The 13,273-nt window shown below is 43.4% G+C and overlaps 1 protein-coding gene across 2 annotated transcripts in view; it reads left to right on the top strand.

The window, feature by feature from the left end:
- The window catches only part of LOC119167148 (tectonin beta-propeller repeat-containing protein 2), a 65,717-nt gene that overhangs the window by 42,035 nt on the left and 10,409 nt on the right, over nt 1–13,273 (top strand). The window contains exons 15-18 of one of the 2 annotated variants that reach the window (XM_037418584.2): nt 1,886–2,113; nt 3,649–3,824; nt 7,196–7,264; nt 10,359–10,626. In XM_037418584.2, the coding sequence (XP_037274481.2) occupies nt 1,886–2,113; nt 3,649–3,824; nt 7,196–7,264; nt 10,359–10,626 (741 nt within the window). The remainder of the gene's footprint in view (nt 1–1,885; nt 2,114–3,648; nt 3,825–7,195; nt 7,265–10,358; nt 10,627–13,273) is intronic. The other variant, XM_075867010.1, reaches the window with a different exon arrangement.

Here is a 13,273-nt window from a genome sequence, read left to right as displayed (position 1 = left end):
TTCAATTGTAACACGATCGTGATTGTGACGCAAGGCGCGACTTTTCATTGCATCCTGCGAGAAAAAAAAGGCATTTTAGTATTCAGTTGTACATCGAGGGTTGACTTTAGGTAGAAAAGGTCCAGAGAAAAGGTTGCGTTACATTTGTGCTTATAGAGCAGATCGGATTAAAAGTTGCGTTACGTTTGTGTAAATGCGGTGCTATTTGAATTATTCTGACAATGACTCAAGCCTTTTCCATCATCTGGACAGGTCACATAGTCCGAAACAATTTGGCGACAGTTTTGGCGACTTTTCATTGCATCCTGCGAGAAAAAAAGGCATTCTAGTATTCAGTTGTACATCGAGGGTTGACTTTAGGTAGAAAAGGTCTGGAGAAAAGGTTGCGTTACATTTGTGGTTATAGAGTAGGTCGAATTAAAAGTTGCGTTACGTTTGTGTAAATGCGGTGCTATTTGAATTATTCTGACAATGACTCAAGCCTTTTCCATCATCCAGACAGGTCACATAGTCCGAAACAATTTGGCGACAGTTTTGGTGACTTTTCATTGCATCCTGCGAGAAAAAAAAGGCATTATAGTATTCAGTTGTAAATCGAGGGTTGACTTTAGGTAGAAAAGGTCTGGAGAAAAGGTTGCGTTACATTTGTGCTTATAGAGTAGGTCGGATTAAAAGTTGCATTACCTTTGTTTAAATGCGGTGCTATTTGAATTATTCTGACAATGACTTAAGCCTTTTCCATCATCTGGACAGGTCACATAGTCCGAAACAATTTGGCGGCAGTTTGGCGAGGACAAGGTTTGCTTGTTCGAAACAAGGAAGGGACTAAAGATGCTGATTGCGATAGGATTTTTGGCAAAGAGGTGAATTCATGTGCTTGTTGGTTGTGTCAAGGCCCATTTGTCGGGCGGCTCTGACAGAAGACAACACGAAAGGTCTTTGATTACTGTATAGCACGGTATTGGCAACACTGAGTTGAAGAGGCCTTGCGGCCCTTTTCCAAGTAATCATCAAATGACAGTACCGTCAAGAGTTTATTGTCTCGTCAATCCACAACCTCAAGAATTTTTATAGTCTGTTGAGGCAAGCAGAATTAGTGACTTGTTGCACCCTCTAAACACTGTCCCCCTCGTTTTGGCCAGTGAGTGCACTGAAGGCTACATGGGACAAGGGTTCATGAAGCTACATCTGTGCATCATTGTGCAACCTGACCCTGAGTAGTTTCTTTTCTTTGAACACACGCACGGTCAATGTGTTAAATATGCAAGGCTCACTTGCCCATGCCGTGGTAGCTTACAATGCTCAAATCAGCCAACGGCTTTGCTATTTGGGTGCAATTGATTTGGAATATATGGCGTGATTTTGTGAGACAAGAGAGAGCAATATCTAGCTGACATTCAGATTGAACTGCAAATTTTATACAATGTGCTGTGCTATAATGTTTGGCTCACATGTTTGTAAGAGCATTGATTGCCAATCTCCATTATTTTTCAGACTATGTTTGGAAAGTGGTGCAGGGCCTTAAGAGACCTTTCATCTAAATTTTCTGTTTCCTTTTTTTTTTTCACATGCCTACTTTATAGCATTGGGGTAGTGCTATGTCTTTTTTTTTCCCTCTCTCTCTTACTTTTTTTCTTTTTTGTTCAGAAAGGCGGATAATGGCACACGCACGTAATGGGTTGAAGGCAAGAGCGGCTCTCGCCTTGAAAATAAAAAGATTTCTCGCTTCTCCTCCGCTCAAGATTCAGCCGTGACGAACGCACTTTCAGGGAGCTAGCTACTCAGTGGCTTATCAAACCCCTCTGTACTTCTGAAATCTCGTTGACGAACTGCATGTTTTTGTGTTGCTTCGATGATGGTTTACGTCTCGTCGTGCTTGTTTCAGGAGTCGTGTGGGGCCTTCAGACGGGTGGCCAGCTGGCGGCGCTGATTCCGCGTTTGCGCAAGTGGTACACCGTGGGTTTGCCTCGTGGCACTTCACTCAGCTGCATCGCGCCCTCGCCCGAGTCGCTCTGGGCACTGACGAGCGACGGTCGCGTGATGGTGCGCACTGGCGTGACCCACCGCCAGCCGATGGGCGACACCTGGGTCTCACTGGACACCTCGCAGCTGGGTACAAGAGTTTTCTCACTGAGCGGCTATAAAAAAGCAGTGCCACAGCAAGCTCGCGTATTATGTACAGCAAAGGGCTTGACAGGGACAGTGGGAGCCTATTTATTAGGTGATGCACATTAAAAAACTAGCCAGAGACAGTCGGCTCCAAATGGCAGTATCATTTTTCAGTACTACACTGTCAGCTTTTGCTCAGTTTCAGACTAGAGTACTAGCACCTCCTGAGGGCTGGGAGCAGTACATATGTACACTCAAACCTATGCATAACGAATCTGGATATTACAGAATATCAGTTAAAACAAAGTAGATGAAGAATAGTCTTGCAACTGATATAGTGTTAGGAATATATTTTTATAACAAATTGAAAGAAGAATTGTAATCAGTTGCAACTGCAGAAACGTCTGAAATGACAAATGTGAATTTCAGACAGATGTTTGTGTATTACACTCAAACCTCGTTATAACATAGTTGCATCTTGCACGAAAAGAAGTTTGTTATATCCGAAATTTTTTTGTAAAAGTTGTTCCTAGCACTGTATCTATTGTAAAACTGTTCTTGGTTCACTTCGTTATAACCGATATTTTGTTATATCTGTGTTTATAACCGATATTTTGTTATATTTGTGTTTGTTATATTGAGGTTTGAGTGTATTCTCTTGTTTCCGTAGCAGCAGAAGAATTGCTTTGTTAGTAGATTTTTAAAATCTTTCTGATGACTGTTGTATGTTCCATGCAAAGTGAAGCCTGGTTCACAACTCTTTCTAACACTGGTGACTCGCAAAGGTCACAGGGCTCGACTGATCTCGAAGCAGCAGGTTAAAAAAAGTAGTTAGTGGCTTTGGTCAAAAGGCATCTGTTTTGGCCATGTCACTGCAGGAGTTTTTTTTAGTCATGCAACTGCACTTGCAAACTCTGTGAATGAAACAGTCGCGTGCAAGAACAGTGCATCTTCTTAATTTGCAGGGCTATGTCGGTGCGGGCATGCATTAGCGGCTGTCGGTGCGGGCATGCAAAGCCATACCGTTAAGTATGGCTTTGTGACAGGGAGGAGTTTATCTGGATCTCTTGTCATAGAAGCCCTACTTTGCAGTGAAACCACCTTTTCAGGGGGTTATGCGTGGTTAAGAAAAAAGTTTGCTCGGTTGTTTTCAACTTATTGAAGTTTTGGAAAGTTCAAAATTGTTCAAACACACAAGATGCTCTAATGTTTGGCCATGCCAAACTAGATTAGGTGAGCTGGTGTGAATGTATGTCATTTATGCAATGGTTTATGCGATCTCTGGCAACCACCAGTACGAGCGAGTCCTAAGAAAGGATATATGCCGTACCGTAGGCGGGTTGGTAGCACAACTTGTCATGAGTAAACGAACCTTTCAATCACACTTTCCAAAGCAAAATGTCATTACATCTAGTGCTGACTCTCTGTTGACCAGCATGACCGACGTCAATTTGCGTGACTGTTTCCTGCTTTGCCTGTGGATTGATAGTCCTGCCCGCTACGTCAACAATGTGGTGTGCCTTTGTTTGGCTGACGTAGGTGATGCCCAGCTCACGCACATCAGCTGCAGCTATGAGACGGTGTGGGCGTGCGACAATAAGGGAACGGTGTACATGCGCATTGGCTCTCTGCGGCCGCCCGCTCCGCGCACGTTGCCACCGGCCTGGGTGCCGATTGAGTCTGGTTACCAGGAGGAGTCGCCGTTCATATCTGCGGTGAGTAAAAATCTGTATGGACCGCTGTGGAAAGCTTTCGCCGTATGTAGCTCTATCCACGTGCCATCGATGATGTGGTCAAATGCTCATGATGCCAAACTGGGTGTACCTATTTTGGTAGTACTATTGGCTGGAGACTCTTCTGTAAAATGCTCTTGATAAACTGTAGCACATAGAGGTGCCTACATGCACGCTATCGTCAACTATGTATCTCCCAATGCCAGCAGTATTTAGGACTTTGTTTGCGCTTGTACGTTGTCTCTTTTGTTCTGTTTGAGTCTGCCTTAGTTTATCATAATGCTGATTTAGATAGCTGGAAGATACAAAATTATGGGTATAATCTCTGTGAAAGGGACTCTTAAAGCAAGTATTAAGTCGATGTCGCTTGCTGAAATAGTGGATTAGAAACCTCGTAGTGCTATTTTTGTGCCAAGGAAGTGCTTATTTTGAAGTAAAATCAGGTTTTAGTGGTTCGCATTGCGTTAGCACACTTAAATTTACCCCCTCAACTGGAACATCTTACGTCACTGTTGCTGTGCACAACATTGCCCGGCCTAATGCCCCGCTGCTGACTCTAGTAGAAGCAGAACGAAAGAAGGGGGAGCCACAGCAGCAACAACAGTCATTGAACAATTTCCTGCCATGTCCTCCAAGGTGGCAGGCGTGCTTGATTCAACTGGGCCCTGCTAGATGGCTTAACCTGTCCAGTTTAACCAGGCGGGAATTGAACTTTTGAACACCTCACGCCCTTCCCCATAGTAACGTCCGGCGGTTCTTTTCTCCATGAATCAAACAGAAACGAACAAGCAGCATTTTATTACGTCTTCTGATGCATGGAAATGTCTCTACAATCGAACCCCGCTACAACGAATGCCGCTTCAACGAAATTCCCGCTACAACGAAAAATTCACTGTTCCCCGTCAGCAGTCCATAGAAGTCAATGCATAAATATTCTTGCCACAGAAACACTTTTTCTTCTGCCGTCCCACTTCAACAACATTTCACGATGCGATTCCAGGCTCAGATATTTATTGCTATACAGTAAACGTAGTCTTTAACATTTTGATGCATTTTCAAAACCTGAAAATACGTCGACGAAGTCTAAAACACTCGTTGCCACCACCAAAAACTACCGCTGTTCAGCACGCATAGGCGCCGCCATTGCTCGATAGCGATGGAAATGAAACTGCCCTGCTTTTGTCACTGGCAAAAGCAGAGCAGTCTCATTGCTATCGCTCATTGCTATCGCTCATTGCTATCGCTCATTGCTGTCGCTCATTGCTGTCGCTCATTGCTGTCGCTCATTGCTGTCGCTCATTGCTGTCGCTCATTGCTGTCGCTCATTGCTATCGCTCATTGCTATCGCTCATTGCTATCTCATTGCTAGTAGTCTCATTGCTATCTCATTGCTATCGCAACAAACAATGGCGGCGCCCATGCTTGTTGAACAGCGGTAGTTTCTGGTGGTGCCAACGCGTGTTTTCGACTTAGTCGACGTATTTTCAGGTTCTGAAAATGTATCAAAATGTTAAACATTGGGTTTACTGCATAGCCGCAGAAAATCCGAAGCTGAAGCTCAGTTGCTTACTTCATGGTTTCCATCGCGCAGCTGCTGGGTGCATCTGCGGAACAATGCCTTGTGCGATTCTAATGCTTATTTTATTCGCGCTTGACCAGTGTGGTAACTAATCAGAGCGGCTGTTCGCCTGCATTATCAACAAAATCAGCTAGCCGCGAGTGATGGTTGATAAGAATGACATTATATAAGGCAAGAGTCACCGCTCCAAGATACCCTGCTGCCATGTCGGCGTTTTGACGGCGGACGGCTGCTGGTGTTAACGTGTTAATGCAACTGTTTGATTCGTTCACGAAAGCGGTTGTCATTTTTTCAGCGTGCTTTTCACATTGGCCCCGCTATGCATGGGTGAGAATCTCATCGTGACGCTGCTGGGATAGAATAAAAGCAGCGGACACTTTTTGAATTTTGAGAATAAACGTTCCTTTGTTTTGCTAGTTCAGATGGGCTATATTTTCTGGATTTCACTACAGCGAAATTTTCACTTCAACAAAATTTTTTTCCATGCCCCTTCAATTTAACTGTAGCGGGGTTCGACTGTATTCACTGCAGCTAGTTCGATTACTAGTGATTAATTGTAGGCAGTAAGTCTCACGTTGTCGGGATCGGTTTTCGAGTGTCCTGCTTGCAATGCACATGTTCACATGTGCTTACATTAATTTCTCGGTAAGGAGGGCACTGCTGGTTGATAATATTGTTGTCTTAGGTGTCATACATTGAGATTGATCTGACTTACATTGTTAATTGACTTTAGGGTCACTTTAAGACAAATTTTGCTTGTTTGAGGACTTGTTTGGCCCTTGTGAACAAAAGTGCCAATAACTCCTAAATACCATATAATAATAATAATAATAATAATAATAATAATAATAATAATAATAATAATAATAATAATAATAATAATAGTGATGATGGTGATGATAATGTTAAAACCACCAGTGTGAACTTCGGTCGAAGATTAATAGTGAATGAGAGGAAATATTCAAAGTCCCCTTTGAATTGAACTTATAGTGCATATTTTGTTTACTTTGTAACAGTATTCATACAAGAAGAATGCTTATCAGTTATGCAACTTCCAAGGTGGTTCGCATGCAACTGTATGGTCACAGAAATAATACATTTTCAACAACTCCGTAATGGCAATCGAGAATAATTTGTCTTAGAATTTGGGGATCTTGGGTGCGCATCAAGGAAGAATACAGAAGAGTGAAATTGAGTAAAAAATGATCCAAGTAAGGAACGATAAGGTAAAAAGTTCAAATGCTTGGGTAATTGCAAAAAGCAATCATGACAGTACTGTGCCGGTGTTGGTAAGACTTGAAGGGTTTAAAAGTGTGTGCAGAAAATGAAATGCACATACGAGAAGTTTTTGGTGTTTAACCATTTTACGAAATGTAGCATTGTTATAAAAAATAGAAGGAATGAATAATATTCAGAAAGAAAATGCAACATTGATAATTTATGCAAAAGGAATGCATTGTTTTAGATTACATAACCTAAATGTAAACAAAATATGCAACCTGCATGAGAAGCTTTTTGTTTTTTATGCCTCTTTCCTTTTGTTCCTGTCTTTTTCTCCATTTGTCCACCTGTAAATTTCTCATTTCTTTATTTATTAATGGTGTGTAACTAATAATAATTTACAACTGCCGCACAGCTGTGAAATATTATATAGGGCTGTGTAGGTTTATAAGTAATTTGAATAAAACATGCTGCGGGAGGGGCCAAAGCATTTACATTGAGTTGCTTACACACGTCATGTTTATTTCTGTTTTGTCATCCGGATCCCCAAAAGTCTGCATCAGAAAACCCGTTTTCGTTGCCCTTTGAGATTTCAAGGTTTCTGAAGCCTCACCTCACCAAGGTATGTCGGGTGCCGTAAAAACACTTTTACGCATGCGTTTAACCTCTCTATTTTGCGGTCGCATGCTTCTACTAACGTCTCTCGGCTTCGTCTGTAGAGGTCTGTGGAGTGTAACAGAATCTGGGGGCATGCCTCCTTCCTCTCTTTTGAAATGCTTGCAGTTGCTACAACGTGGCCTAGAACGCCGGTCCGTCGACTACAAAAGAGTACTGGCTGTTGTATGTCGTAATTTCAATTGTAATAATGCAAATGAGTTCTGCAGAATGCTGCAAGATCGTTGAACAGTTATGAGAAAAGTAATTTACAATAACCGGATTGTAGCCAGAGCTGCAAGAAATGCCAAGAATTTTTCTTCTATCTTGAGCTTTTCTTTCTGAGAAATCCACTTAAATTTCCTTGTGGCTTCCGCTACGACAGGTGGTTGTCAATTATTCCTTTCGATTGTGACAGCGTTTCTTCGCCTGTTACCAAAGATTAGCAGCAACTGGAACTGCAAAAATCTCTGCAGTTTTGCTTTCTACTTCACCATCAGTCACACATGGGTCAATCAGAGTGAGTCAACACATGTGGGAGTTTTATGACTTATGCCACAGCCCAAATCTCATTTCTTGATTTTATACCTGCTGTAGCATGTACTGTATTTAAACAAGATCTTATAGTAGAGAGAGATAATTACTTAGCATAAGTAGAATTTCTTGTTAAAGCGTGCACTGCTTATATCCCTTCATGTCCTCTTTTCAAGAAGTTATTATAGTTTTTATATAAAGTATATTATTCCTAATGTTCCTATATATAATAGTATCACTGGTCAATTTTGCTGATTAAATGCTGCAGTGATTATTTTCTGTCGTAAGTGAGCAATGGAAAGTGAAGCGGAGTAAGAGTTTTAAGCAACATTGCCAAAAATACATTTTAGATATTGTCCCCTATGGCTTGAAGTAGTGACTCAGACGATTAACAATATATTAACCTTTTGGCACCAGGGTAAAATTAGGTAGAAATGATAAACTAGACAGTGTGTTACTAATAAGTGACAGGGACCAAAGAAGGGTGTCTGACTTTCTTGTCCTACATTATTGCATCGTCCAGATCACCTGCAAGCTTAACCGAACCAATCACATGTTTTTGGTTCACTTGTAACATAAGAAAAGGGCCACGGCTATCAATCAGTAGCTTCGTCCCACGACAGTTACCTATTGTTTGAATGGGTGACCATTGTATGCTCATCATACTTCTAACGTATTGCAAGTGAAGGTTGTGGTCGTCAGGGATGTCCAAAGTGTGAATATGATATGGCAAGAGTTGGCAACATTGTCGATACCTTTTGTAAGGGCCATCTAGAACTGCCTCCACAGGACGGAGGTGACACAAGATAGCGATCATTTTTTCATACCCATATCAGGAGAGCAGTCACGAAAAACGGGCATAGCTGATGTTACCAGTTGTACTTTATATCTTTTGTGCTAATTTTCGAGCTGTTCACTGGGTTTTGTGCGTGTGTTTTTTTTTCGTTGCTGACACCCGCTTCTTCTTTTCTTAACTTTCTTGGCCCTGTTATACTAACTGCCTGTCACGGGAAATCGTGCTCGACTTTTCTGCATTTATGAAGCTCTGTTTCAGGTCTAGTTCAGTTTGGTGCAGGAAGGACGTAGCACAGCATGGGCGCTGAGGGGCAAACATACGGGCTCTTCGTGGAATATTTTACAGCGCAACGGGTTATATACGGACAGAGAAGGTACACAGCGCTGAACTCTCAACTGAAATTTATTTGGAAAAAGAAAGGACATGTATAGGAGACAATGAGTCATCGAAACTGTGCGCATGGGCGCATGTGTTACGGCATAACACGCTTCATGTCTTGTCTAACAGGAATTTATATTCATCTTGAAGAGTGACAGATGGATGACTTATGCACTTGTTATTGGATTTAATGAAAAAAGCTTCGGCTGTCTCATGCGTGCGCTGTTCCACATGTCTATATTTGATGGAAGTTTTCTGCTAGTAGGGCTCACATCCGCATGATCTACAATGCGCTTCCAAATGAGACGTGATTGCAGCACCTGATAGTGTCAGCTCATGCTATCATAATCGCACGTTAATGCACCGCCTGTTTGGCCTACGTATTCGCAGCCGCAAGGTAGTGGAAAGGCATAAACTACGCCAGTAGCACAACGCACATATTTGTGGACATGTTTGGAGACACATTTCAGTTTCATGATTTCAGTTGAGAGTTCAGCGCTGTGTCCCTTCTCTGTCCGTATCTAACCCGTTAGGCTGTAAAATATTCCACGATGAACATCCACCAACTCGCCCAACTCGCGATTCTGCTTCAGTATACGGGCTCTGTCTGTGAGGTAATGAGACTGGGGTCTGGTAAAAGGAACTCATTGATCCAATCAGAGCATGTATCAAAATTCTTCAACATAGTTTCATTGTGCATATCAGGGCAGCATCAGCCCTGCCTGATGCACGACTGGCGCACTTCTTCCTGTTCCCAAAGCTCAAGAGAAGTCTGAAAGGCCACAATTTCAGTGCGCTCCAGCCATCCACTGGGCTGTCACAGAGTCTCTGAAAGAGGTCACTGCACCTGAGTTCCGGGGAGCATATATCGCTTTACTTTTCAGGCAGCCTCGGGGAGTCTGTAGGGGTGTATCGACACACAATGAAACCATCTTGAAGAATTCTAATATGGGTGAACCCGTTTATCAAAGACTTGCACCTGGAAGCAGTTCTTGTCTTCGATGTAATGTGTCTCTTACAAGCAGGGTACTAGGTATTCATTTTCTTATCAACCCCTATTTCAGTGTAGGAACACGGGTGTCTCTTATACCCATTTGTCTTTGACATGGCTGGCTCTTTTGAAGCATTTTGACTGTAGTATGCATCATTTGGATGAATGAATTCTGTTTACCAGACCCGGTGTGGCTACTTTATGCACAGACCCTGTAGGCTGGCGCAAGACAGACAAATTTCACCAGTCTGTCCCACGTCAGTTCATGCTTGTTCCTTCATTCGTCCTCGCATGTTATGCTGCATCTTTCCTTTGGAGTTTCCCATTGTTGAACAAAAGACGTCGTCCCATTGGCCTTTCCAGGTCTACGTCGGTCCTCGAAACTTTATGGTGTGGGCGCTGGACAGCCGCAAGCATGTCTACGTTCGCGAGGGCATCTACCCCGAGCTCCACATCGGCACCAGCTGGGTGGAGGTTCCGGGGGTCCAGGCGCGCCAGCTCTGTGTGAGTGAAAAGGCCGTCTGGGCGCTGACCCCGTCGGGCGAGATCTTCCGCCGCTTCAACATCTCCAACAGCAACTTTGTGGGTGATTACTGGAAGAGGATACCAGGCCACGCAGCTTGTCTTGCCGGTGAGCGGATGCTGTCTCTGTTCAGACTTGTTATTTGCGCAGTGTCAAACGAATCTCTCAGAGAAGGAAAGATAATCGAAGCTCTGGACCTGCCACGGTAGCTTAGCAGGCGAAGGTTTCGTGCCGCTATGCTTGAAGGCTGTGGATTCGAGTCCCTGATACGGCAGCCATATTTTGTTGGGGGTGAAATGCAACAACACCATGTGCTTAAATTTAGATGTATGTTAAAGAACTCCTGGTGATCAAAATTAACCTGGAGTCCCCATATAGCGTGCATCATAATCATATTGTAGTTTTGGCATACAATACTCTAGATATTATTATCGTTATCCTTAAACCTAGCTTGATTCAGGAGAAGACTTCACTTCAGGGCCGTCTTTTGTTAGCGCATTCAACTGCAGCTGTAATACTGATAAGGTTAAGTGCAAAAATGTTTGCGATGGGATATGATGCAGTCGTGGTAAGACACACTTGTTAGCATGCTATTTGTGTTATCCTTTAAGTGAAAATATACACTTATTTCAAGTCGGAGCAGTGTTGCCAGATGATACTGGGCAAATAAGCTAATACTCATCACAAAAGAAGCAGAAACAATAAATGTACCGATTCTCTAAAATATTTTTAATTAAAATTAAAGATGGCATTGAAACATAAAAAGTTGTTTAAACAATCACCTAATTGTTTTGTACAGTGAAAATATGCATAACTGTGAACGAAAGGACATAGCTACTTCGTACATTGGGTCCAGTGTAGTCTATCCATTCGGCCAGCGCATGATTAACGTTACTTGTAATATCACTCAAGGTATTTTTGAGCACTCAACCATTCGGGTGCACTCAGGGCGAGTCAGAGGAGAGGGGGGAAGGGTTGCTACACCCCCTGATAACTTCAAGGCTGGGAGCGATGCAAAATCGGGTCCATACATATGCTTTATAGGACGGGAGAGGGACGCTGAGGTGAGCCTTTGCCCCACCCTCTGGATTGGTGTGGTTGGTATGGAAACCCTGTGAACGCTTATGCACACACAACTGCTTTGTCATCGACCAAACATGCGATTGAGGGGTGACGAGGGTCTTGAAATAGCACAAAATTGTAAAAAGTGCTGACTTTCAAAAATTGTAATTTGAGGTATTTAAAGTCGAAAGTATGTTTTGGAAAATTTTTATATTGTGGCTAAATACTATATATTTTTTTCAAAGCTTAATATATCAAGTTACAGATGGTTTTAAAACTGAAAACATAATCTATTGGCATTGTTATTTCTGTGAAGTGAATGTGCCTTATGGAAGTTTTGAGCAAGTTTCTGTGAAGATATCTAAATAAACTTGGTACAGTCAAACCTCAATATATCGAACACGGATATATCGAATTATTGCCTATATCGAACGGTTCCTATATCACGCGGGAAATCGCATGCATTATTGATTTTTTATTTCGAACAAAGTTTGACATATAGTGGATATATCGAACTCGGCCACCCCAAACCGCCCGCGCTCCATTGACAGGCGGTGAGCTTTCCCGCAACTCTCGAAAGTAGCGGTAAAGTGGCGGGCGTTTACAAAAGCTGCACACATCGATGGCGCCGAGAGCGCCACCTTAACGTAGCAGCGTACGCGCACCGCAGCCTTGCGGTAGAGGTTCTTGAATGAGGAAAGTGAAGAGAAAAGCGCGGAGCTCTTATTTTCTTTCAATACGAAGGCACCGACACGACTGCGCGCGGGGGAGGGGGGAGTGGGAGGTAAAGATTGAGGAGGAAAGTATAGGAGGGAAAGGACGCAGACGACTGTCTCGGACGTGGCCCGCGCTGCTGCCGGGAAAGGAAAAGCAGTCAGGCGAGCCGGCATGGGTGCCCCATGTGCGCGCTTTACACCCGGACTCACGCCGCAGCCTTGCAACTTGCAGTCGTTGCAGTCTCTATGGTGTCAATGGCACACTGCGCACTTGTTGCAAGCTCCTCCCCCATAGCATCGGCAGGCATCGGTCGTTGTGCTCGCAGTGTACATGCGTTTGGAGTTAGGCCTGTCGCTCGTGCGCGACAGGCCTAACTCCGAACGGCGGAGCTCACAACGGCGGAGCTCACGGATGTGGAGATTGTCGCCGAAGCTACTGCTGAGCAGCCAAATGAAGACTCTGCCGAGGTCCCGCAAGCGCTGATGGTGCCTCGCTCCCGACATCAGCTGAGGTCGTAGCTGCCTTGGCCCTTGTGCGCCGCCACTGCGGCGCGATTGAAGGCACCGGCCTATCACTTATGGATCGCCTGGACTATATTGAGGACGCAGTCGTCAAACACGCCATGGCCAACAAAAAGCAGGCTACTCTTTTTCAATATTTTAAACGAACACAATAAATACTATGTTTGAATCTTCAAGTGAGTATTTACTGCACCACGCTTGAACGGTTCGTTGGTTGTTTTCAGCAAGCTGTTGACGCATTTTTTTCGTGATTTTTTTATATCGAATTCTGGATATATCTAACTATTTCGCGATCGCCGCGCCGTTCGATATATTGAGGTTCGACTGTACCATTCTTTTCTGCAGCACTTGAATTACAGGCTAAAGCTTTTCTTTTTTTCTTAACTTTGGTAGAATTGTAATTATATGACAAATACCAGCTAATTACTGGAAGCTCATTTTTACCTTCCAAGTTT

This window comes from Rhipicephalus microplus, chromosome 6, assembly GCF_043290135.1.
Source record: "Rhipicephalus microplus isolate Deutch F79 chromosome 6, USDA_Rmic, whole genome shotgun sequence".
Classification (NCBI taxonomy): domain Eukaryota; kingdom Metazoa; phylum Arthropoda; class Arachnida; order Ixodida; family Ixodidae; genus Rhipicephalus; species Rhipicephalus microplus.
Note: the sequence above shows the minus strand (reverse complement) of the source record. Positions and strands in the feature narration are given on the sequence as shown.